The sequence below is a fragment of the Oncorhynchus masou genome, chromosome 6 (genome assembly GCF_036934945.1).
Source record: "Oncorhynchus masou masou isolate Uvic2021 chromosome 6, UVic_Omas_1.1, whole genome shotgun sequence".
NCBI lineage: Eukaryota > Metazoa > Chordata > Actinopteri > Salmoniformes > Salmonidae > Oncorhynchus > Oncorhynchus masou.
Window position 1 is genome coordinate 44911647 of NC_088217.1, and position 25500 is coordinate 44937146.

General features: G+C 45.6%; 1 protein-coding gene across 2 annotated transcripts in view; it reads right to left on the bottom strand.

Moving 5' to 3' along the window:
- Positions 1 to 25500, bottom strand: part of LOC135542116 (cadherin-4-like) — a 250989-nt gene that overhangs the window by 25831 nt on the left and 199658 nt on the right. For both annotated transcript variants that reach the window (XM_064968776.1, XM_064968778.1), the window contains 2 exons: positions 16797 to 16941; positions 6818 to 6990 (listed from right to left, as the gene is read on the bottom strand). In XM_064968776.1, coding sequence (XP_064824848.1) covers positions 6818 to 6990; positions 16797 to 16941 — 318 coding nt within the window. The remainder of the gene's footprint in view (positions 1 to 6817; positions 6991 to 16796; positions 16942 to 25500) is intronic.

The following is a 25500-nucleotide window of genomic DNA, read 5'->3' on the forward strand; positions in this document are numbered from 1 at the left end:
CTCATCCATTATAGCCTACAAGTCCCTGCTTTTAGCTCTCTGAGCAACCCTCATCATCACTCACTCTAATGGAGGTGCCATCCCTTTAAGAAGAACCACGATGCTGCAAATATTAAAGAGAGTGAATGGACATTATTTAGGCCAGTTAGATGGGAGAGAATAGCTAGAGGCGGTGCTGCCGTACAGACCACCATTGAAAGAACAGTCAATCATGACGTCAGACGGTATAACATGCATTCACGCTGAGAAGATACGGCAGACACTGTCTTCTCCTCTCTTTTCATCTCTCCCTCCCTCCCTCACACAACACGCACAGATGCACACACACTGCACACACCGCATTACAGTATATATTATTTTGACTCAAAAACAAAACTCATTGACACTTTGCTGCTGTCCATGGTGCTGAAAGTTCACTGTGTCCATCAGTGCAGCGATAGTTTCGCCCCTCTCGCCAGTCCATCTCTCTCTCCAGTCTCCCAGGCTCTCCCCTGGTCTCTCCCTGTAAGCCTCTCAGAGTCGCCGCTCCTCTCTGCTCTCATTAATCCGTTTGGCTAAACCTCCTATTGTGCTGGTGTCAAAAATGGACGTCAAGGACAGGTCAGTCAGTGTGAAGAGGAGAGGGAAGCCCAGCCGAGTCTACTGCCATGTTCGGTCACACCATATTTGGATAGTCTGGATTTTCCATCAGTAGATGCTCTACAGATGGTCATAATATCAACAAACTATCTGTTGATAAGCAACTGTTTGCTATGGTAATGGCTATGGTTAGGTTTAGAATAAGGGTAAGAGTTAAGGTTAGGGCTAGGGTAGGGTAAGGGCTAAGTTTAGGGATAGGATAAGGGTTAAGGTTAGGGCTAGTGTTAGTGTTAGGTTTAGAATAAGGGTTACGGTAAGGGCTAGGGTTAGGATAAGGGTTAAGGTTAGGGCTAGGGTTAGGTTTAGAAAAAGGGTTAGGGTAAGGGCTAAGTTTAGGGTTAAGGTTAGGGCTAGGGTTAGGTTTAGAATAAGGGTTAGGGCTAAGTTTATGGTTAGGATAAAGGTTAAGGTTAGAGTTAGGGTTAGTAGTTACTTGAAATGGGCTGATTTAAAAGTGTTACTGCTTACCTACAGAGCATTGCATGGGCTTGCTCCTACCTATCTTTCTGATTTGGTCCTGCCGTACATACCTACACGTACGCTACGGTCACAAGACGCAGGCCTCCTAACTGTCCCTAGAATTTCTAAGCAAACAGCTGGAGGCAGGGCTTTCTCCTATAGAGCTCGAGTTTTATGGAATGGTCTGCCTATCCATGTGAGAGACGCAGACTCGATCTCAACCTTTAAGTCTTTATTGAAGACTCATCTCTTCAGTGGGTCATATGATTGAGTGTAGTCTGGCCCAGGAGTGTGATGGTGAACGGAAAGGCACTGGAGCAACGAACCGCCCTTGCTGTCTCTGCCTGGCCGGTTCCCCTCTTTCCACTGGGATTCTCTGCCTCTAACCCTATTACAGGGGCTGAGTGCTCTTACTGGTGCTCTTTCATGCCGTCCCTAGGAGGGGTGCGTCACTTGAGTGGATTGAGTCACTGACGTGATCTTCCTGTCTGGGTTGGCGCACCCCCTTGGGTTGTGCCGAGGCAGAGATCTCTGTGGGCTATACTCGGCCTTGTCTCAGGATGGTAAGTTGGTGATTGAAGATATCCCCCTAGCAATATGGGGGCTGTGCTATGGCAAAGTGGGTGGGGTTATATCCTGCCTGTTTGGCCCTGTCCGGGGGTATCGTCAGATGTTGCAACAGTGTCTCCCGACACCTCCCGTCTCAGCCTCCAGTATTTATGCGTCCGGGGGGGGGAGGGGGAGGGGGCGCTAGGGTCTCTCCCCCTCCCTCTCTCTCTGTCTCTCTTCACCAGACATGCTGTTTTCAACTCTCTAGAGGCAGCAGGAGCGGTAGAGATACTCTGAATGATCGGCTATGAAAAGCCAACTGACATTTACTCCTGAGGTGCTGACCTTTTGCACCGTCAACAACAACTGTGATTATTATTATTTGACCCTGCTGGTCATCTATGAAAATTTAAGCATCTTGGCCATGTTCTGTTGTATTCTCCACCCGGCACAGCCAGAAGAGGACTGGCCACACCTCAGCCTGGTTCCTCTCTAGATTTCTTCCTAGGTTCTGGCCTTCCTAGGGAGTTTTTCCTAGACACCGTGCTCCTATACCTGCATTGCTTGCTGGGCTGGGTTGGGTTTCTGTACAGCACTTTGAGATATCAGCTGATGTAAGAAGGACTTTATAAATACATTTGATTTGAAATGTTACTGATATTCTGTAGATAGACTATTCAAATAAAGTGTTACCCTGTGTTCAGCTGAAAGGGCCTCTTTTCAAGCCTTTCACCATTCAGCAGCCCTGCTATCTGCTATGCCTGGGCCAGTTCTGCACAGTTGACCTCGATGACACGGCCTATAGCAGCTCTGGGGTCAGGACCTGAATCTCAGACGCATTTAGGGTGGAACCCAGGTGGATGGCTAATGAACCCTGATGGAGGCCAGTAAAATGCTGGGGAAAGATCCGTTTTCTGTCTCCGTCTCCGTCTCTGTCTCTGTCTCTGTCTCTCTCTCGCTCTCTCGCTCTCTGCTCAAGGAGCAGTGTGCTTAATAGTCAGGTCAGTTGATCCAGCAAGGCTTTTTTAAAAACACTTAAACTCACCCAGAGTCATTTAAAGTTCTGCAGAGTCATTAGGACTCGCTCCACATGTTAATTTGAACTAGACCAGCTCTATTAATGAAAACTCAATATGGGCTGCGCTTTATTACAGTCATAATGAAAGATCAATACCATCTCTTCTCATCGTGCACTGCAGTAGATACACCCTTCATTCAGCTACATCAGGGTAACAGTAGTCCTGGATAGTTGCTGTCCTGTGGCTAGCCTGACTCTGAGTAGCAGACGTGCATAGTCTTTGATCAAGCATGGAAAGGTGTGTTAAGCCCAACAGCAGGTGGCACTCTGACACAGTCGGGGGAATGAGACATGCTGTCCTGCAGCACTTTGTTCCAAACCTGACAGTTGATAGAAGTTTAACCCAGCACACACATACACACACTCTTCTAGCCTCTTCCGTCCGTGTGTCTGCCCTAACAAGCCATTAATGGTGTCTCTAATGAGTCCTATAGATCTTTGAAAAGAAGTATCTCTGTTAGATTAGAGCCCAACTCAAGAAAGGAAATACGCCTTCTTCTTTCACCAAACAGAACAAAAGCAGCGCTTTTCCCACGGGCCTAAGCTCTTGGACTTTAATGGGAAGGGTTGAAAGGCATCTAGGGCCATAAGAACAGAACACTGCTGCAAACTCTGAGGTAAAATGAGGTCCTTTACACAGGAGCTGAACGAGACCAGAGAGTACAGAAAGCACAAAAGGCTATAGGCTAACAGAACTCTATTGCCAGTACTCCTTTTAAACCAAAAAGGTCAAATTAAATCCTGAAATGGTTGTCTAATAGTCACTGTTTGGAGTTGAGTTTGTTTTCAAATCTTAGTTACAAAAAAGAGAGAAAGGCATTACTGACATTGATAGGAAAAAACACAAGGTACATTTTTTACTCACAAAACATTAAAGACATGCTCCAGAACTTTGGATACTACTAAGTGTTTTTTAAACCTCCCACTTTGGGCTGAATGTGTCAATGTGTAGTTCATACAAGCATAATCTATGAGTAGAATTACTGTCTTACCTCAATTAGCCACAAAATCCCTAGTTTGAAAGCACCACTTTTTCTGGAAGCTGTGCTGCGCCATTTCCCATGACATTTTCCCCCACGTGGGCCAACACCCTGGCAATTCGAGTTCAACCAAAGAGCTTCAGTGCCTCGCCATATGAGTGACAGCTCGCAAGATGCACATGATGCACCCACAGCACAGCGAGAGAGAGACAACAATGATGTGTTGCACACACTGTATGTGACATATTACGCAATTTTCGGGGACCACTACTGGCAAAAAAATACACAAAAGTACCGGAGAATCCCTTTAATGGAGCATGCATTGAATCCGAGCTGTGTGTGTTTGTGCTTTGTGTGCTAGGCAGACTGAACATGTGACGAAGACAAAGCAAGCGTGAATGAGCACTGAACTAGCACTTTCCGTATTTGCTCTGTGGTTTGTGTTCCGGCCTGTCAGTTTGGTACTGACCACAGTGATTACCCTGTCACTAACAATCTACCTCAAACAGCCATTGACTCACATTTAACCCAGAGAGACTCCCTCTCTCCCATTCACTGCAGCTTTCTGAGGAAGATGGAGCACAGCGCCCCTGCTAAATACACTGTATGAAACACAAAGACACATGGATATTCAATATACATACACACCCAGACCAGTATGATATACTCATGACACATGAAATACTGTCTCACAAACACTCAGATACACCCATATGCACAGACACTTGCCCCCCCCAGATATGTCAAAAACAAACTTTTCTCCACTTTTCTCCATAATGGTTAACCACTTCCCCAGCTTGAAGGAGTAATACTCAGTCCCCTGGAGCTGGCACATCCAAGCCCCTGTAGATGCCCAGTGCCCTGCCTTATCCCCTGCCCAGCCTCTCCTCCCCCATGTGGACAGTCTTTAGGCACTCAGAAACACCGATTACAGTGTCAGATCAATGCCCTAATCAGGCAGAGCGGAGCTTACATGGTCCAACCTGGAGCTGACACGAGTCAGCCACGCCGCCCAGCATCGTGCCCAGCACCGTGCACAGCCAGGCTCCGGTGAGGCTGCAGTAGCCTGGGGGAATGAAAAGCAACGGACCTGCCACTCCAGCCAGGCCTAGAGAGCACCGAGACAGCCCAGTCCATCTGTGGCACACAGTACAGGACAGCATGACTCTTACACTCAGCAGCTCTGACACCCAGCAGGCTACCTCATACTGTACCTCACCGCTACACACTCAGGACCAGGACTAACAAATGCTGCCCATTAGCCACCAGCACAAGAGAAAGACACAGTGGCTTGTTTATGTGCAGTACCTCTGTTTCTCAGGCAGAGAACGAGGGACCCAGAGACAGCTTAGCCCTGCTTGTTAACCAGTGTGCTGAAACATGCAGTGGCACGAGGGCACAGAAGAGGTGAGGTCAGGGATGCAGTGAGTGGCAGGGTAATTGGCATTCAGGAGTGTTCAGGGCTGGGTGACACTGAAGTGCCCTTCCTGTTCCCCTGCTCTTCTCCACACTGAAGAGGCTCACTCACCCCTTAATTAACACATGAATATTCCATTTAGTCTCCAGTGCAACTGATGAAGAGGATTAGCTGCTACATCGCAGTGTGTGTGTGCGCGTGTGTGTGTGTGTGTGTGTGTGTGTGTGTGTGTGTGTGTGAGCGTGCGGGTGTGTGCATGCATACATGTGTGCTAATGCCTGAGAGTGTACTTATGTGTGTGACCTTGAGCATAGGTGGGTGAACACCCAGGTGTGTCCCAGTTTTAGGGGAATGATCAGAGGGAGAGAGGCAGGTGGGACTGGGCTGCTGGAGTTGCTGCTCTACCTAGATTAATGAGGTTGACTCGCATCCGTTCAGCTGCGGGGGAGACCAGGGGACAGTGAAACAGGCCCCTGCATTAACTGCAGATGATTTCTACTGTCAACCCTTTACTGTATAACATGCATACTTGATTGAGTAAAGTGCATGCATACATGCACACCGAACCTGGATGCAATTGTGATTGTTTATGTTCCTCAATTATTCACACACAAATCAGATATTAAACAACTAAACCTGGTAGCCATACCAGTCTTTTGTTTCCAATATAGGTCAAATCCGTCTGGTCTCCACAGGATGGTCAGGATGGAGCTATTGCCAAGTGGGACTATTGGGAAATCTGCGAATATAAACGTTATGAGACTGACTCGTGTTGCCAGAGCTCAAAGGCTTAGACTCAGCACTTGTGCTTTTATGTCTGTGGTAAAATCACCAGACTAATAATATCATAATGATACAATATGTTTTAAATTTGTGTCTTTGGAACATTAGGAGTAGGACTGGCGGACGTGTTTCCCTCTGAATGTCAGGCCACAGAGGAGTGTTAGGAGTGTGAGTCTGAGAGGCTGACTGTAAGAGGGTGAGCACAGCTTCTTATAAAATACTCTGCTGGCAGCTTACTGATGCATTATGGGATGAACAGAGTTGACCCACCGTGACCTCCCTCATTAGTGATCTAAGAAGGGGGGGGGGGGGAGCGCAACACCTGCGGGAGTGCGACACAGGGAGGGTAGAGGATAAAGCAGGTGAAATCCATTCCCGTGACCCCCTTAAGGAGGGCCAGCACGTGTTGGTATTTCATAGCCATTAGCAGTGCTGTTCGCAGGGTCACAGGGTCGATTCCATTTCAACTCCTGTCAACTGAATTGGACATGAAACGTCTCTACACATGAATAATTCAATTCAGTTCCTGAATAGACTGGAATAGGAATCAACCCCAACCCTATCTGACTATTTTGCTCATCACGTTTAAGGTTTAGTCTCGGGAGAGAGGGAATCCTGAGTTCGTTATTAAGGGCAGAAGGTGACTGACTGGTGTACAGGAGTGGTGACCTATAGGAATGGGAACAACACCCAGTGTCAGACTATATTTCATATAATGACTTAGTTTGACATGGTACCCCTGCCATGAGATGTAAGGTGACACAGTAGACACCATCAACATACCGTAACCCTGTGGATGTGCAGTAACAGGATGACATGAACAGCGATCCAAAAGGATTTCAATGACCCTTCCTCCCCACTGCTCCCCCCTGCACCCCCTGACAGACAGTGTGACCTTGTTGTGCTACTGACCTCCCTGTCCAAGCCGGCGGCAACCGTGAAGATGTCTCCCGTCTCGCTGTTGATGGTGAACATATTGGGGATTGGCATGTGGGGGGTCTGGGATAGGATCCGGTACCGCACCATCCCATTGGCTGTGGTGTCGTCATCTGAGTCGTTGGCGGTCACCTGCATCACTAACGTGCCTGCCAACAGGGAGGAGGCAGAGCCAGCAACAGTTACAGAAACACAATGTGAATCACACAGCACAGGAAACACCTCCTCCTGGCAAAGAAAAAAGCCATGAACAGTCATACAAACACCAAGAGATGTAACATATGTGTCCCATCATTATACACAAACACATATTTAACATACAGTACACAGTATACACACTTCAAAACTTATTTCAAACCCATTCCCTGCATCTATGTCTTCAGCTAAGGGAAAATTCAAGGGGAAAATAAGCAGACAAAAACCTCTGTGAAAAAGCCCCCATTCATCCCTTCCCTGTATATACCAGGCTGGCAGGCTGGCAGGCAGGCAGGCAGGGTAAAGTTCCTCCCTACAGAGTCCATTTAGTAATGAGCAGCATGGGCTCTTCTGCCATTTCCACCATCCATTATTTCAGCCTTCAGCAGAACGGCTGCTGCCCTTAATGCTCCGATGCTCTCTCCCTATTTGTCTTGGAATCATGGGTAAAAAACACAGCCATTTAAGGCTGGCGGTGGGGGTGGTGTGTGCCTGTGTACGTGTGCATAGAGGTGGAGGGGATGGGGGGTGAAAGGCCTGTGCCCCCATCTCCCCTAGCAGAATTATTGATTTGTAAGAGCTTGTCAGCCAGGCTCACAAATGTGACCAGGCAATTAGGAGCACTCTGTCCAGGAAAAGGGAGAGATCTCCTCGTTCCTCTCCCCAGCTCAGGGAAAATGTCACTCTCCATCAGGCAGCCATTTAAAGGCTGCTACTGCTACTGCTGCAGCAGGAAATCTAGGGTCTTGTCAGCTTAGGGGGAGAGAGGCAGGAGAACACACATGCTAGGGTTGTTGTACTGTATAAGGAGGTAGAAACAAAGAGAAAGAGACAGGGGGAGAGAGGAAGAGGAGAAGAAAGAAGCATATATAGAGAGATATAGGGATTGATAGACAGAGACAGAGAGGAGTGTAGGTAGAGAGCGAGAGAGACAGACAGAGAGAGAGAGAGAGAGATGGGAGGAAAAACAGGGAGGAGTGAGAGACATTAGAGCTGATTTAGGGTCAGTTTTGCTGTATATTAGAAGTAGGGGCATGGATAGTATTAGATAGGATTAGCTAGTGTAGAAACACGTTGAATTTCAGACAGACAGGAGAAGAGACACACAGTGGGTACTCGCAGCTACAGGTGTCTGTTCTACTGGCTCTCATAATTGGGCAGAGATAGCACCATAATTCCCGTGACAGCCAGAATCAACAGAATAATTGTAGCTGAGAATTCTATTTCAAACTTCATTAAGTTTCAAAGCAGGAGTTGTCACTTTGCCCATGGAGAGAAAACAACGGAGAGAGAGAGAGCCATGGAAGGGAGCGAGGAGAAAAACAATGACCCTTATTACAGAGGAGAGCATCAACATTTGATCAAATGCTCAGTCCGATGGGGGAGGAGTAATGTAGAGAATCGTATGTCAACTCTGCCACCTTTAATTTCAATAAGAGGGATTTCTTAATAAGCTTAAAGAGTGCTCTTTGTCTAAAAGTGTGGGCATGCCTGAAAGAGTTAACCTCTGAGCCTGTTTAATTCTTCTTTCATTTGAAAATGAATTCTAAATCCTAATTGCTTTTCCACCAAAACCGCTGGAGCTGAAAATATCACTGGTGGCAGGCAAGGCAGGCATGTTGGCCATTTGGTTACATGGGAAAGAGAGCGGAAAGTTGAGATCCCTGATGGGCTCCATCCACTGACTAAACATTACTGAGCTGGGGGTCAACACCTCCCAGCTAACACATGTGGTTCCTTGGAAGTTGTGGGAACGTACGTTTTAGATTTTCCATTGGATCTGGGAATGAAGCCATACGCTTCCTGACCAGTAAAAATGAATGTTTTTTAAACGTTCTGAGAATGGACGACCTACGATCTTCTGATCTCTAGTCATTAAATTAGTCCACTGCGTCACCAGAATTGAGCTAGCATGCCATATTTGTTTTACTCATTCAAAGCTGTTCAAACAGACACTGAGAACGAAATAACAATCTTACAAAAATTATTTGAACATTTCTAATGATTTCTTGTGGATTTTATGGAATATTTTCTTAATGTTTCCAAGTTGTGGAAAGGTTGTATGCAGAATAACCATAGGACAAACACGCTCTCAACGAGCTCTAAGAAACATATGGTTCTCAGAACGTTATGTGTTAGCTGGGCTGCCTTCCAATTACAGATGAATTACAGATTATAGTAGCGGTGTGAGGGTAAAATCACTGGGGAAACCAAGCAAGGAAAAAAATATATATTACAACCTGTGTTGTGATAATTGCATTTTCTGCTCTATAACCTGTTAGTTCATTTGCCTTGACACCGTGATACTGTATATAAGCTTAAGGCCGAGACAATAAGAAGGCACAGTGGCAGGATAAATTCAACCACACCTTTGTTTCATCATAAAAGAGAGCAAGAGATCAACATCTGTCCGGTGAGGTCCACAAAACATTTAGCCTGTAACAAACAGTTATACGACCTACAGCACATTTTTGGACTACTAAACAACTATTGATTTGGAGTCACCGCAAGTCGCAAAGAAAACAGGCTATTCCAGCACTATTTCAACATCAGCATTATCTAATCACATATATTTATTGAACCTTTATTTAACTAGGCAAGTCAGTTAAGAACACATTCTTATTTACAATGACAGCCGACCCCAGCCAAATCCAGTCGACGCTGGGCAAATTGTGCGCCGCCCTATGAGACTCCCAAACACGGCCGGATGTGATCAAGCCGGGATTTGAACCAGGTACGCTTGCACTGAGATGCAGTGCCTTAGACCGTTGCGCCACTTGTGAGCCCTAATACAGGGACAACTAAAAGATACCAGAAACAATTTAGTCCAATCAACATAAGGTAAATATGATCTGTCCATGGTACTGATTTCTCTCTCTCTGTGTGTGTGTGTGTGTGTGTGTGTGTGTGTGTGTGTGTGTGTGTGTGTGTGTGTGTGTGTGTGTGTGTGTGTGTGTGTGTGTGTGTGTGTGTTTGTGTGTATGCAGGAAATGCCATTGCCATCCTCCTCTTTCATGTTGCCTGAATGGTCTATGACTGACATACAGTACAAGCTTTTTGTTTTTGTCCTAGGCTACCTGGCTAAAGTGCTTGCTTGCTAGCTTAATTTCCTTTCATGGGTAACGATGCGCCAGGCCAGCTTTTTAACATTAGCCAGCCAACTATATCTAGCTACATGTTGAACTGTTGAACCATCCTCTCAGTCCAGGGGCACAATGTATGAATTTATGGTTGGATCAGAATTTCCGTTATAATCATTGGCCAGCACGGAGATTTAAGTAAAACCACAAGTCCAAATCCCTATCTCCATCCATGGCTACTTTAGGAAAGGGACAATTTTAGCTAGCTAGCTAGCCACCGGAGGACAACGACACAATGAGATGCAACATTTCTGTCAATGATGTTTGGCTTCTAATGTGATATGACTGGTTTGAAGGCAAATCCACACTGGCTTCCCTTGACACTTTTTTTGGGGGGTGCCAGGACCATTCACAGCTGTGTTCTGTTTAGCTCAATGCTGATTGGCTATTATTATTATTTTTATTTTTTCATCAAGGGAAGCCAAATGCTCCCTGGCTTCCCTTTCATTCAATACTACGGGCGGCAACAATGCCATACTCTTTTTGACCAGACAGCATCAGATAGATGGGCTACACATACAGAGACAGAGGGCAGTGTGTTGTTCACTTGGTTTGCTTTCTCCGGTGAGATACATTCAGCCTCATACGAATTGAACGACATTTATGATAGACAGAGAGATGAAAGATCAATTATTTTGTATGTTTTTTTCTTGGTCATTTTTTTGGGGAAGCCTGGCAACCATACACACCAGTGGAGGATGTGGAGGCAAAGGGGCAGAACAAGAGAGAGATGGACACAAGTATTATTCATATTTGTATTATTGTCTCATTCACTTCCCTTCTTTGACCTGCACTTTTTGCACTCAAGAGCATAAGAATTTCACGGTCCTTGTGATTACATCTGCGATGCTGTGCATGTGATTAATAAACTCATCTAATCTAATAATCTAATCTAAAGCACAGATGCAGAAAGATAGCATGGCAAGGCATTTCCGGGGATGGAAAGGGAAGGGAAAGAGAAGACAAGCCTGGAAAGAGCACTAAAAGGGGTAGCAAGAGGGAGAGAGATAGGGGTTGGAAGAGGAAAAGACAAGAAAAGGAGGGTAAGAGGAGGATTAAAAACAGGCATTGAGAGAGGGACAGGTAAAGTAGAGTACAATATTAATATGGGGAGGCAGTAGTGGGTGAGAGGCTGTGTGGAAGGGCAGGAGGAGGAGTATGAGGCCAAGGAGGAGAGGTGAGAAGGAGAGGGATGTGGCAGTCACTCTGTGTGTGTGTCTAGGGACAGAGTGATAAAGGGGACACAAATCACTGCGGTCACACAAAGTTGGCTCTAATGGCACTACTGGCCCTCCCCGGGCTTTTAACAGACCACACTGCAGCTCCACCCACCACCATACACAACCCTGCCATGCCCGGGAGGGACCAATGAAAACCAGCCGCCAGAAAATTACCTCACACCTCAATGCATGGGCAGTCAGAACAATTTACTGCAATGTCTCTTCACATGTCTTCACAACTTCCCATGCTGAAGGAATTATTAGAGAAGAACAGACTTGAGGGAGAAGAAATCTATTTTATACACTACTTGGACAAAAGTATGTGGACACATCTCATTCCAAAATCATGGGCATTAATATAGAGTTGGTCCCCCTTTGATGCTATAAACAACCTCCAATCTTCTGGGAAGGCTTTCCAGTAGATGCTGGAATATTGCTGCAGGGACTTGCTTCAATTCAGCCACCAGAGCGTTAGTGAGGTCTGGCACTGATGTTGGGCGATTAGGCCTGGCTCGCAGTCGGTGTCCCAATTCATCCCAAAGGTGTTTGATGAGGTCAGGGCTCTGTGCAGGCCAGTCAAGTTCTTCCACACCGATCTTGATAAACCATTACTGTATGGACCTCGCTTTGTGCACAGGGGAATTGTCATGCTGAAACAGGAAAGGGCCTTCCCCAAACTGTTGCCACAAAGTTGTTTAGAATGTCATTGTATGCTGTAGCATTAAGATTTTCCTTCACTGGAACGAAGGGGCCTAGTCCGAACCATGAAAAACAGCCCCAGACCATTATTCATCCTCCACCAAACTTTACAGTTGGCACTATGCATTGGGGCAGGTAGTGTTTTCCTGGCATCGGCCAAACCCAGATTCATCTGTCGGACCACGTTATAACTGATTCAGAGTCCAATGGCAGCGAACTTTACACCACTCCAGCCAATGCTTGGCATTGCACATGGTGATCTTCCTAGGCTTGTGTGCGGCTGCTCGGCCATGGAAACACATTTAATGAAGCTCCCAACAAACAGTTCTTGTGCTGACGTTGCTTCCAGAGTCAGTTTGGAACTCGGTATTGAGCATGACAGACGATTTTTACGCGCTACATGCTTCAGCACTCTGCGGTCCTGTTCTGTGAGCTTGTGTGGCCTAGCACTTTGCGGCTGAGCCGTTGTTGCGCCTAGATGTTTCCACTTCACCAGAACAGCACTTACAGTTGCCCGGGGATGCTCTAACAGGGCAAAAATTTGACAAATTGACTTGTTGGAAAGGTGGCATCCTCTGACGGTGCCACGTTGAAAGTCACTGAGCTCTTCAGTACAGCCCATTATACTGCCAACGTTTGTCTATGGACATTGCATGGCTGTTTGCTTGATTTTATACACCCAGAAATGGGTGTGGCTGAAATAGCGGAATCCACTCATTTGAAAGGGTGTCCATATACTTTTGTATATACGGCGCATTCGGAAAGTATTCAGACCCCTAAACTTTTCTCAAATTTTGTTACGTTACAGCCTTATTCTCCCTCCCCCCTTTTTTGTTGTTGAATTTTACCCCATTTTCTCCCCAATTTCGTGGTATCCAATTGTTGGTAGTTACTATCTTGTCTCATCGCTACAACTCCCGTACGGGCTCGGGAGAGACGAAGGTCGAAAGCCATGCGTCCTCCGAAACACAACCCAACCAAGCCACACTGCTTCTTAACACAGCGCACATCCAACCCGGAAGCCAGCTGCACCAATGTGTCGGCGGAAACACCGTGCACCTGGCGACCTGGTTAGCGCGCCACACGAGACGCTAGTGCGCGATGAGACAAGGATATCCCTACCGGCCAAACCCTATTCTAAAATAGATTAAATAGTTCCCCCCCCCTCATGAATCTACACAAAATACCCCATTATGACAATGCAAAGACAGGTTTTTAGATATTTTTTGGAAATGTATAAAACTAAATAAAATACTGAAATATCACATTTACATAAGTATTCAGAGCCTTCACTAAGTCATTTGTTGATGCCCCTTTAGCGATGACAGCCACAAATCGTCTTGGGTATGGCGCTACAAGCTTGGCACACCTGTATTTGGGGAGTTTCTCCCATTGTTCTCTACAGATCCTCTCAAGCTCTGTCAGGTTGGATGGGGAGAGTCGCTGCACAGCTATTTTTAGGTATCTCCAGAGATATTCAATCGGGTTCAGGTCCGGGCTCTGGCTGGCCTACTCAAGGACATTTAGAGACTTGTCTCAAAGCCACTCCTGCGTTGTCTTGGCTGTGTGCTTAGGGTTGTTGTCCTGTTGGAAGGTGAACCTTCGACCCAGTCTGAGGTCCTGAGCACTCTCGAGCAGGTTTTCATCAAGGATCTCTCAGTACTTTGCCCCGTTCATCTTTCCCTCGATCCTGACTATTCTCCCAGTCCCTGCCGCTGAAAAACATCCCCACAGCATGATGCTGCCACTACCATGCTTCACCGTAGGGATGCTCCCAGGTTTCCTCCAGACGTGACGCTTGGCATCCAGGCCAAGGAGTTCAATCTTGGTTTCATCAGACCAGAGAATCTTGTTTCTGATGGTATGAGAGTCCTTTAGGTGCCTTTTGGCAAACTCCAAGCGGGCTGTCATTTGCCTTTTACTGAGGAGTGGCTTCCGTCTGGCCACTCTACCATAAAGGCCTGATTAGTAGAGCGCTGCAGAGATAGTTGTCCTTCTGTAAAGTTCTCCCATCTCCACAGAGGAACTCTGGAGCTCTGTCAGAGTGACCATCCCCCAATTGTTCAGTTTGGCCAGGCAGCCAGCTCTATGAAGAGTCTTGGTGGTTCCAAACTTCTTCCATTTAAGAATGATGGAGGCCACTGTATTCTTGGGGACCTTTAATGCTGCATACATTTTGGTACCCTTCCACAGATCTGCGCATCGACACAATCCTGTCTCGGAGCTCTACGGACAATTCCTTCGACCTCATGGATTGTTTTTTTTTATATAGACAGGAGTGTGGCTGTTGTAGAAACATCTCAAGGATGATCAATGGAAACAGGATAAACCTGAGCTCAATGTCAAGTCTCATAGCAAAGCGTCTGAATACTTACATAAATAGGGTATTTCTGTTTTTGTTTTTTAATAACTTTGCAAACATTTCTAAAAACTGTTTTCACTTTGTCATTATGGGGTATTGTGCGTATTTTAGAATATGGCTGTAAGGTAACAAAGTGTGGAAAAGGGAAGGGGTCTGAATACTTTCTGTATCTCTGGCTTGCAAACTTGATGAAGTCCCTAAGGAACCACAACATGTTTACGATATTCATACCCAGGTGTGTGTTTGTGAATGTAAGGCAGCAGAGTTTGTAACCAACCAAAGCACTTACTGCTGTCTGAAGGTCCTCCATCTCTGGGTGGCCTTTCCTGCTAAATGCCCTCCCCAGCTCTGAGACTCCATCTATTTGGTCTTAAATCCTCTGTAAAGTATCACCCAGGAAAAAGTATTCTCCTGCACACAGCACAGAACGAGCAGTCAGTCACAAATTCTGAGTCCATTACACTGATTGAAACATCCCTGCGTTCCTCCATCCCTCCATCTCTCCTCACCTGTGTACAGATGTTGGGGTCTAATAAGCACCCCAGGCCAGGAGGCGGTGGGAACTCTTACATCTTTCTCTGACTGTTAGCAAACTCTTCAGGACAGAATCCCCCCCCCCAATCCCCCCCACTCCGCTGGATTTGTCTTTTGCTCTCATTTCAGAGTCTCTCTAAAAGGGCCATGAAAAGGAACTACTTCCCGTCTGTCCGCCACAGAGGGAGCATGCGGGATAGAGTATAGAACTACGCTCTGAGGAAGGAGGGCCTCGTTCTACAATAAAATAGAGAAATCCTTTTACATTCCCGGCTCTATCACGTGAGTGTTGTCTCTGTGATCTCTTGTGCACGAGGAGAGAGTGGTGGTGGTGTGTGTTTGAGGGTTCTTCTTCATCTCCTTTTAAATAAAATACATGGGGTTCACCAATTTGTCAACGAAACTTATCAGTTTACAATAACCATCCAATAACTTGTCCAGCAAGCTCCCAGAATACCCTAATGATGACACGTGGATGGATACCACACTGGTCAGATCACATTTGTTCCCTGTCTGAATCACGATAACAATTGGATTAGTTCATTCTGTAATTGCATCATGACTTGCATGTAAGACCGATCCAATGCAATGACATGCTTGTCTCTGTGTCTCCCGATGGAAGAACGCGGGTGGTGGCGGATGGCGAGCGTGACATTTCAAACCCACTTTCACTGATGGATTGATTTGATACACAATGTCGCATCTGGCGACAGCGATAAGGGCAACTCCCCCCGCAGGTCTGTCTCTTTGAATGCTTTTACATAGCAGCCAGAGTAGATGGGGGATAAGCCGTAATACTTCAGAGACACATTGATATCAGAGTCTTCTAGATACACTAGAGATGAACGCATCACACATCTCCCTTTGCTCTGAGCAGCTAGAAGAACATTCTGTCTGATGGAACCAAAAGAGTTACGGGGAGGGGAGGCCCATTCTCATTACCAGTCGAAAGAAAGCAGCTTAAAGTTGAAGTGATACGTTGGATAAACATGGCGCTGAACTTCTTTGTGTCTTAAAATGGCCCAGAAAAGTAAAATCGTCCCACAGAACATACACCAGTGATGAAAAATGGCCCCACTCTCATTTCCTTAAATAGTCAATTAGGCAACCATAGCTAAGTGGCACACTCTCTCATTTAAAATTCATGATTGCATACAATAGAAGGGAATAGATAGACAGAAAAAGGGAGAGGGAAAAGCTCTATGATCTATGTAAAAGTACTTGTCAGTGTGTTAACTCCATCATACAATAGTGGGACATTGTGTTCACATTCCACTAGCTAGCTATGCGAGAAAATTTCAGAATAATTAGCTAATAAGCTGTGCGACCTTCGTTTTCTTCACCAACACAATTGACAGTGTTGTAACCCCAACACACACTTTGTCCTCATATACTAAAAATAATAGGTTTTTATAAGAGAGTACCAGTCAGTTGAAAAGGCAGACTCTGCTAATTAACGAGAAGAACCAAACATATTTGAAGAGTTTGTTCTAAAACAGACAACAGATCCACGCTCCACTGAGGAGAGACCATTGTTGCAATGTGTGTGTGTGTGTGTGTGCTCTTTTCCCTCTCTCTGTCTCTCGCCTGCGTTGTTTGGAAATCTCCTGAGATTAAACTGTGCAGCAGAACATTGTCTGAACACAAAGTAAACAAACATCGATGTCTGACTGGTAAAACAAGTGTTCCTCCAACCATGATACGGTTGCTCCCTCTGCCTTTAAAATGTCCATGCTTCTGTTCACTAGGTGTTCTCAGATACACTTGAAGAAGCAATACGCTGTATTCAGTCATAGTGAATGTACCTGGTTTAGAGCCTTCAGCCACAGAGCCGTTGTAGACCTGGTTCTGGAACTCTGGTCGGTTGTCATTCATGTCGATGACGTAGATGTACAGGTCTATGGGGCTTTCCACCTTGTTCCCATTCATGTCCACAGCATGGGCCCGCAGCTGCAAACAACACAACGAAACCACACGAGCATTGTGTAAAGTTCTGTAAATGCCACAGTAACTTTGACGATACATAACGCAGCACTGATCGACATGAAACATCACATAAGGCAAATTGACACAAACATGACAGCGGACAACGCATACAGGCTGGAATTCATCCTGTAACTGCAAGTATTTCTGCCATTGCAGATCTCTTTCACAAGTATGTTTACTGTAATTGCACACTAGAGAGTCCATGAAAATCCACTATCTCTGACCATTGAATTTCTGCCATGCAACCTTGATTTTGATTGCTGGTTGTGAGAGGTTTGTTCATTGGAAGTTCCACAACTGAAGCAGTAATTCCAGTTTTTTATTTGTCGTGACAGAAAGAGCCTGCTGGACTGCCTGTGCTGATAATTGCCAATAATAGAAAGAGAATATAAGGTGTTGTGTCCAAACACAGATACAGCCTGAGGTGTGTGCTGCTCAGCAGACACAGCAAGAGCCCCAGAGAACACCTCGACACTCTATTCTATTCAACACAACTCATGTGGTGTCTGGCTTTTGTTCTCCTAGGGAAAATGACTGTCCTGTTGGTTTGTGCAACACCACCACTGATTGGCCACAATGTCTTTTACTGAGATAAGCAGATAAGCCAATCCACAAAAATTCCCTGTGAATCACAGTGTGAGAAAATCGTGTAATACCAGTAATGAGTCAGATACACAGAGAGAATCACAAAGAAACAGTGGGGGACCCTAAGAGGAAAGAGTGACAATCAATACATACACTGCTATGACTTCTTCTCCAACCCGGCTGTAACAACCCCATGTCTGAATATACTCATGTTGACTACAGATGTCTCACAGCTCCAGACAACATTATGTTGGAGAGAAGCTTTGAAAGGCAAAGGACAGCATCATTGTCTCTCCCAATAGCTCTGTAAAAACATAAAACCATACAAACCTAGACAAAGACCAAGAGCCTGAGGTCTGAGGTTGTCGTTCTCATACACCTTCACAGACATGTGGGCAGTGGACCCTTTAATAACACTAAGTACAACATTGACTAATAGCATCTCTGTAATATTCACAGAAAGAGGCCATGTTCATTCGAGGACTGAATGGTACAGAGGAGCCTCAAGCTACAGCATCGATACCTGCCTTCCTGAAAAAATGACTCATCTTGCTTTTGAGTCGCATCCGTAGTGTGCAAACACACACACACACACACACACACACACACACACACACACACACACACACACACACACACACACACACACACACACACACACACACACACACACACACACACACACACACACACACACACACACACACACACACACACACACACACACACAGGCTGACTTCTGCTCTTAGACACACATACCCATACACACACTCACACTGTATAAACGCATTCAAACCCTGTTGCTTCAGCCACTTATTATTCCCCCAGACGATGAGTTTCCATAGGCCAGAGCACAACAAACAAACAGAGAGAAACACAAACAAACAAACAAGCCCAATCTGTTTTCTCAGCTGTGGGCTCTGCATGGTGAGTGGGGAAAGGGGGGGTGGGGGTGGGGTGGGGCTGACAGAGCCAATGGAAATTTGATCTGAGAGCCTGGAGGAGTGTGTGAAGAGTGTGTGAGCAGTGTGTGTGGACTGCTAATGTGTGGTTTTGGTCCTGTCATTAGCATGCTGGAGGGCGGGCCTGAAAAACACAACCACGGGGAGAAAACTCTACCAGAACCACCACAGCAACCACTGATGTGGTCTTGCAGACACACACACAAACCCGCATGTAGAAACATGTTACATACGCACACACAGCTACCGGGTTGCAAAGCGACTGGTAATTTACCAAAGTTATCCGAATCTTTGGTAATTTAGGTAACTAACAGGTAATCAAAGGCAATCTATGATAACTTTGGTCATTTATACTTGAACAATAAATCAAATGAAAAACATATATAGTATTAATTTTGAATATGCGTGTCTACATTGACCATGAGTTTCTAGTGACCAAATGGTTCAAGAGAAACGAGCCTAACTAATGAAAAAAGCATCGAATCAACTATGGCTTTATTTTTTAAATAACACAAAACGTTTTCACAACTGCCAACAGTTTGTCGCCAAAAACATTTACAACAAAGACAAATTGACGTAGTCAAATAAATGAAAGTGTGTAAAGACTATGAAGGATATTTCATGCGGTAACCCTCATATTAAACACCAATGGTTTTCACTAAGTTGCTGATTTATATTTAGGATCATGTTTCACAGCTTTATCAGTATACACACTACAGTTTAAAAGTTTGGGGTCACTTAGAAATGTCCTTGTTTTTGAAAGCAAAACGCATTTTCTGTCCGTTAAAATAACATTAAATTGATCAGAAATACAGTGTAGACATTGTTAATGTTGTAAATGACTATTGTAGCTGGAAATGGCAGATTTTATATGGAATATCTACATAGGCGTACAGAGGCCCATTATCAGCCACCATCACTCCTGTGTTCCAACGACACGTTGTGTTAGCTAATCCAAGTTTATCATTTTAAAAGGCTAATTGATCATTAGAAAACACTTTGGCAATTATGTTAGCACAGTCCTGTTTAAAGAAGCAATAAAACTGGCCTTCTTTAGACTGTGTTAATTCCTAGGGCTGCTATCCCATTAACGGGATGATATGACAACAGCCAGTGAAAGTGCAGGGCCACAAATTCAAAACAACAGAAATCTCATAATTAAAATTCCTCAAACATACATGCATTTTATACCGTTTTAAAGGTAATCTTGTTGTTAATCCCACCACAGTGTTCAATCTCAAATAGGCTTTACAGCGAAAGCACCACAAACGATTATGTTAGGTGACCACCAACTCACAGAAAAACCAAGCCATTTTTCCAGCCAAAGAGAGGAGTCACAAAAAGCACAAATAGAGGTAACATTAATCACTAACCTTAGATGATCTTCATCAGATGACACTTATATGACTTCATGTTACACAATACATGTATGTTTTGTTTGATAAAGTTCATATTTATATAAAAAATCAGAGTTTACATTGGCGTTAACTCGTTCCAAAAACATCCAGTGCTTTTGCATAGCCACATCAATTCAACAGAAATACTCATCATAAATGTAGATGAAAATACAAGTTATACACATGGAATTATAGATATACCTCTCCTTAATTCAACCGCGGTGTCAAATTTCAAAAGAACTGTACGGAAAAAGTAAACCATGCAATAATAAAATAAATAAAATTATCCGCCATGTTGGAGTCAACAGAAATCAGAAATCACATTATAAATATTCCCTTACCTTTGATGATCTTCATCAGAATGCACTCCCAGGAATCCTAGTTCCACAATAAATGCTTGATTTGTTCGATAATGTCCATTATGTATGTCCAAGAAGCTACTTTTGTTAGCGCGTTTAGTACAGAAATCCAAACACTCGTGCAGGTCCATCAGAACGTCGGATGAAAACGTCAAAAAGTTATATTACAGATCAAAGAAACTTGTCAAACTAAGTATAGCATCAATCTTTAGGATGTTGTTATCATAAATTTTCAATAAAGTTCCAACTGGAGAATTCCTTTGTCTGTAGAGAAGCTATGGAATGCAGGTCGCTATCATGTGAATTGCGCATGACCAGCCCTTGGCTCTCTGCCAGACACCTGGCTCATTCAGCTCCCATTCAGCTTCACAACACAGTAGAAGCCTCATTCAGTTTCTAAAGACTGTTGATATCTAGTTGAAGACCTAGGAAGTGCAACTTCATCGATATTCCACTGTGAATTCAATAGGTGCTGGGTTGAAAATCGACCAACCTCAGATTTCTCACTTCCTGTTTGGATTTCTTCTCAGGTTTTTGCCTGCCATATGAGTTCTGTTATACTCACAGACATCATTCAAACCGTTTTAGAAGCTTCAGCGTGTTTTTATCCAATACTAATAATAATATGCATATATTAGCAACTGGGACTGAGGAGCAGGCCGTTTACTCTGGTCACCTTTCATCCAAGCTACTCAATACTGCCCCTACAGCCATAAGTATTTTTAAGGCCACACAGATGGCCAGATAAAACTACAGACACCTTTTATAATCTGAAGTACCCCAAAAGGCATCATAATTCTTTTACTTCAAAATTACCAACATTCTGGTAGTTTACTGGTAAACTTAGAAAGTTTCCAGCAATATATCCTTCATCACGCACGCACACACACACACACACACGCACGCACGCACGCACAGAAATCTCCAGGCTGGCTCCCAGCTGCTCTCTCCCTACAGCTGTCTGTAGAGAAAAACTCAACTTCACCCACACGCTAACCTCAGAGTTCATCTTCATCTGGTGGAAGTCTGTCAAAAACACCAGTCATGTCTTTCTTGTTGAAGAACAGACCAGTAAATATAAAGTTATCTTCGTCAACCATGAGCAGTGAAAACCCAAGAGCAGAGAAGGTTCTCAACAGGTAACTCATAAAGTGAGAGTCTAGTGCTAATTGACTTAACACTGACTGTGAGTGAAGATGCTCTCACTTTCTTAACTAGTAGGTGACTAAAACAAGGAACTTCCCAGGCTCTAATAGCAGTCTCCGACACCAGGCTCCGACACCAATATCTAACACCAGGATCAAACACCAGGATCAAACACCAGGATCAAACACCAGGCGCTAACACCAGGCGCTAACACCAGGCACTAACACCAGGCACTAACACCAGGCACTAACACCAGGCACTAACACCAGGCACTAACACCAGGCACTAACACCAGGCACTAACACCAGGCACTAACACCAGGCTCCTCTGAGGCCCTAATACCAGGCTCTAAGATTAGGCTCCTCTCAGGCTTTAACATTAGGCTCCTCTCAGGCTTTAACATTAGGCTCCTCTCAGGCTTTAACATCAGGCTCCTCTCTGGCTCTAACACCAGGCTCCTCTCATGCTCTAACACTAGGCTCTAACTCCAGGCTCCTCTCAGGTTCTAACACCAGGCTCCTCTCAGGTTCTAACACCAGGCTTTAACACCAGGCTCTAACATTAGGCTCCTCTCAGACTTTAACATCAGGGTCCTTTCAGGATCTAACACCAGGTTCTAACACCAGGCTATTCTCAGGTTCTAACACCAGGTTCTAACACCAGGCTCCTCTCAGGCTCTAACACCAGGCTCCTCTCAGGATTTAACGCCAGGCTCTAACACTAGGCTCCTCTCATGCTCTAACACCAGGCTCCTCTCAGGTTCTAACACCAGGCTTTAACACCAGGCTCTAACATTAGGCTCCTCTCAGACTTTAACATCAGGGTCTTTTCAGGCTCTAACACCAGGTTCTAACAACAGGTTCTAACACCAGGCTCCTCTCAGGATCTAACGCCAGGCTCTAACACCAGGCTCCTCTCATGTTCTAACACCAGGCTCCTCTCATGTTCTAACACCAGGCTCCTCTCATGCTCTAACACCAGGTTCTAACACCAGGCTTCTCTCAGGCTTTAACACCAGGCTCTAACATTAGGCTCCTCTCAGGCTTTAACACCAGGCTCCTCTCAGTCTCTAACACCAGGTTCTAACACCAGGTTCTAACACCAGGCTCCTCTCAGGTTCTAACACCAGGCTCCTCTCAGGGTCTAACACCAGGCTCTAACACCAGGTTCTAACGCCAGGTTCTAACACTAGGCTCCTCTCAGGCTTTAACACCAGGCTCCTCTCAGGGTCTAACACCAGGCTCTAACACCAGCTTCTAACACCAGGCTCTAACACCAGGCTCCTCTCACGCTTTAACACCAGGCTCTAACATTAGGCTCCTCTCCGGCTCCAACACCAGGCTCCAACGACCAGGCTCTAACACCAGGATCTAACACCAGGATCTAACACCAGGTTCTAACACCAGGATCTAACACCAGGATCTAACACCAGGCTCCTCTCAGGGTCTAACACCAGGCTCTAACACCAGCTTCTAACACCAGGCTCTAACACCAGGCTCTAACACCAGGCTCCTCTCACGCTTTAACACCAGGCTCTAACATTAGGCTCCTCTCCGGCTCCAACACCAGGCTCCAACACCAGGCTCCAACACCAGGCTCCAACACCAGGCTCCTCAGGTTCTAACACCAGGCTCCTCAGGTTCTAACACCAGGCTCCTCTCAGGTTCTAACACCAGGTTCTAACGCCAGGTTCTAATGCCAGGCTCCTCTCAGGCTTTAACACCATGCTCCTCTCATGCTCTAACACCAGGCTCTAACATTAGGCTCCTCTCAGACTTTAACATCAGGCTACTCTCATGCTCTAACACCAAGTTCTAACACCAGGCTACTCTCATGCTTTAACACCTGGTTCTAACACCAGGCTTCTCTCAGGCTTTAACACCAGGCTCTAACATTAGGCTCCTCTCAGGCTTTAACACCAGGCTCCTCTCAGTCTCTAACACCAGGTTCTAACACCAGGTTCTAACACCAGGCTCCTCTCAGGTTCTAACTCCAGGCTCTAACATTAGGCTCCTCTCAGGTTCTAACACCAGGCTCCTCTCAGGGTCTAACACCAGGCTCTAACACCAGGTTCTAACGCCAGGTTCTAACACTAGGCTCCTCTCAGGCTTTAACACCAGGCTCCTCTCAGGGTCTAACACCAGGCTCTAACACCAGCTTCTAACACCAGGCTCTAACACCAGGCTCCTCTCACGCTTTAACACCAGGCTCTAACATTAGGCTCCTCTCCGGCTCCAACACCAGGCTCCAACGACCAGGCTCTAACACCAGGATCTAACACCAGGATCTAACACCAGGTTCTAACACCAGGATCTAACACCAGGCTCCTCTCAGGGTCTAACACCAGGCTCTAACACCAGGCTCCTCTCACGCTTTAACACCAGGCTCTAACATTAGGCTCCTCTCCGGCTCCAACACCAGGCTCCAACACCAGGCTCCAACACCAGGCTCCTCAGGTTCTAACACCAGGCTCCTCAGGTTCTAACACCAGGCTCCTCAGGTTCTAACACCAGGCTCCTCTCAGGTTCTAACACCAGGTTCTAACGCCAGGTTCTAATGCCAGGCTCCTCTCAGGCTTTAACACCATGCTCCTCTCATGCTCTAACACCAGGCTCTAACATTAGGCTCCTCTCAGACTTTAACATCAGGCTACTCTCATGCTTTAACACCTGGTTCTAACACCAGGATACTCTCATGCTTTAACACCTGGCTCCTCTCAGGTTTTAACACCAGGCTCCTCTCAGGATGTAACACCTGGCTCCTCTCCGGTTTTAGCAACAGGCTCTAACACCAGGCTCCTCTCAGGATGTAACACCAGAAATCTCTTAGGTTCTAACACCAGGATCTAACACCAGGCTCCTCTCAGGCACTAACTCCAGGCTCCTCTCAAGTGGTAACACCAGGTATCTAACACCCGGCTCTAACACCAGGCTCTAACACCAGGCTCCTCTCAAGCTCAGGGTTGTTTATAGTTGTTTACAGTTTCCAGTCCAGTCCACTAGAACTTAACAAGAACCCAAGGACCTGTATGACTTATTGATCCCTCCCATGCCAAGAGGTGTAGCAGCAGGTGTACTAACATCCACCAGCCTCATAAAGAGACCAGACACCACGGGGCCAGCCTGGCCAGGTTAGACCTCCACCTCCAACAGACGATAGGCTCTGGAATAGTGACTGATACTCTAGGAGTAATGACAGACAGGACCTCATCTGGAACTAAGTGGACCAACAGGAATCCTGAGAGATGAGTGAGTCGGGCCAAGGGGAGATGAGAGAGAGCTGCAAAAAACAGGGAGGGCCTTGGACTTACTGACTGACAGGATCTTAGAGTTGGCTGCTAATCTGTTATGGAGAACTGTGTGTTTTAAGTGTTTGTAATAGAGCTAAATGTGTCTTTAGGATTAACAAAATAAAATTATGAGCTGGTTTACTAAGGTACCACAAACTTGATATTGTGTTATATAGGGTGGCAGGTAGTCTAGTGGTTAGAGTGTTGGGCCAGTAACCGAAAGGTTGCTAGATGGAATCACCGAGTTGACAAGATAAAAATCTGTCGTTCTGCCCCTGAACAGGGCAGTTAACCCACTGTTCCCCGGTAGGCTGACATTGTAAATAACATTTTGTTCTTAACTGACTTTGTCATGTCTTGTTATGTCTGTTCCTGTCCTTTCTCTTCACTCTGTCTCTCTCTGCTGGTCTTTTTAGGTTACCTTCTCTGTCTCTCATTCTTCAGCTGTTCTACATCTTCCCTAACTAGCTCATTCACTCTTTCCCACCTGTTCTCCCTTCCCCCTCTGATTAGGTCTCTATTTCTCTCTCTGTTCCTGCTACTTTCAGTGTCTGATTCTTGTTTGTGTTTTTGATGCCAGAAGCAAGCTGTCGTCCCGTTTGCTTCCACCTTGTCCTATCCTGTCGGAGTCTGCCTGGCAGGTGCATCCTGCATTATACTAACGTTCTTTTTGTTCCATTGACTACGTTGGAAGAAGATTTATGCCATTCCTGTTTTTCATTAAAGAACTCTGTTTTCTGTTAAAACCGCTTTTGGGTCTTCACTCAAGTACATAACAGACTTGC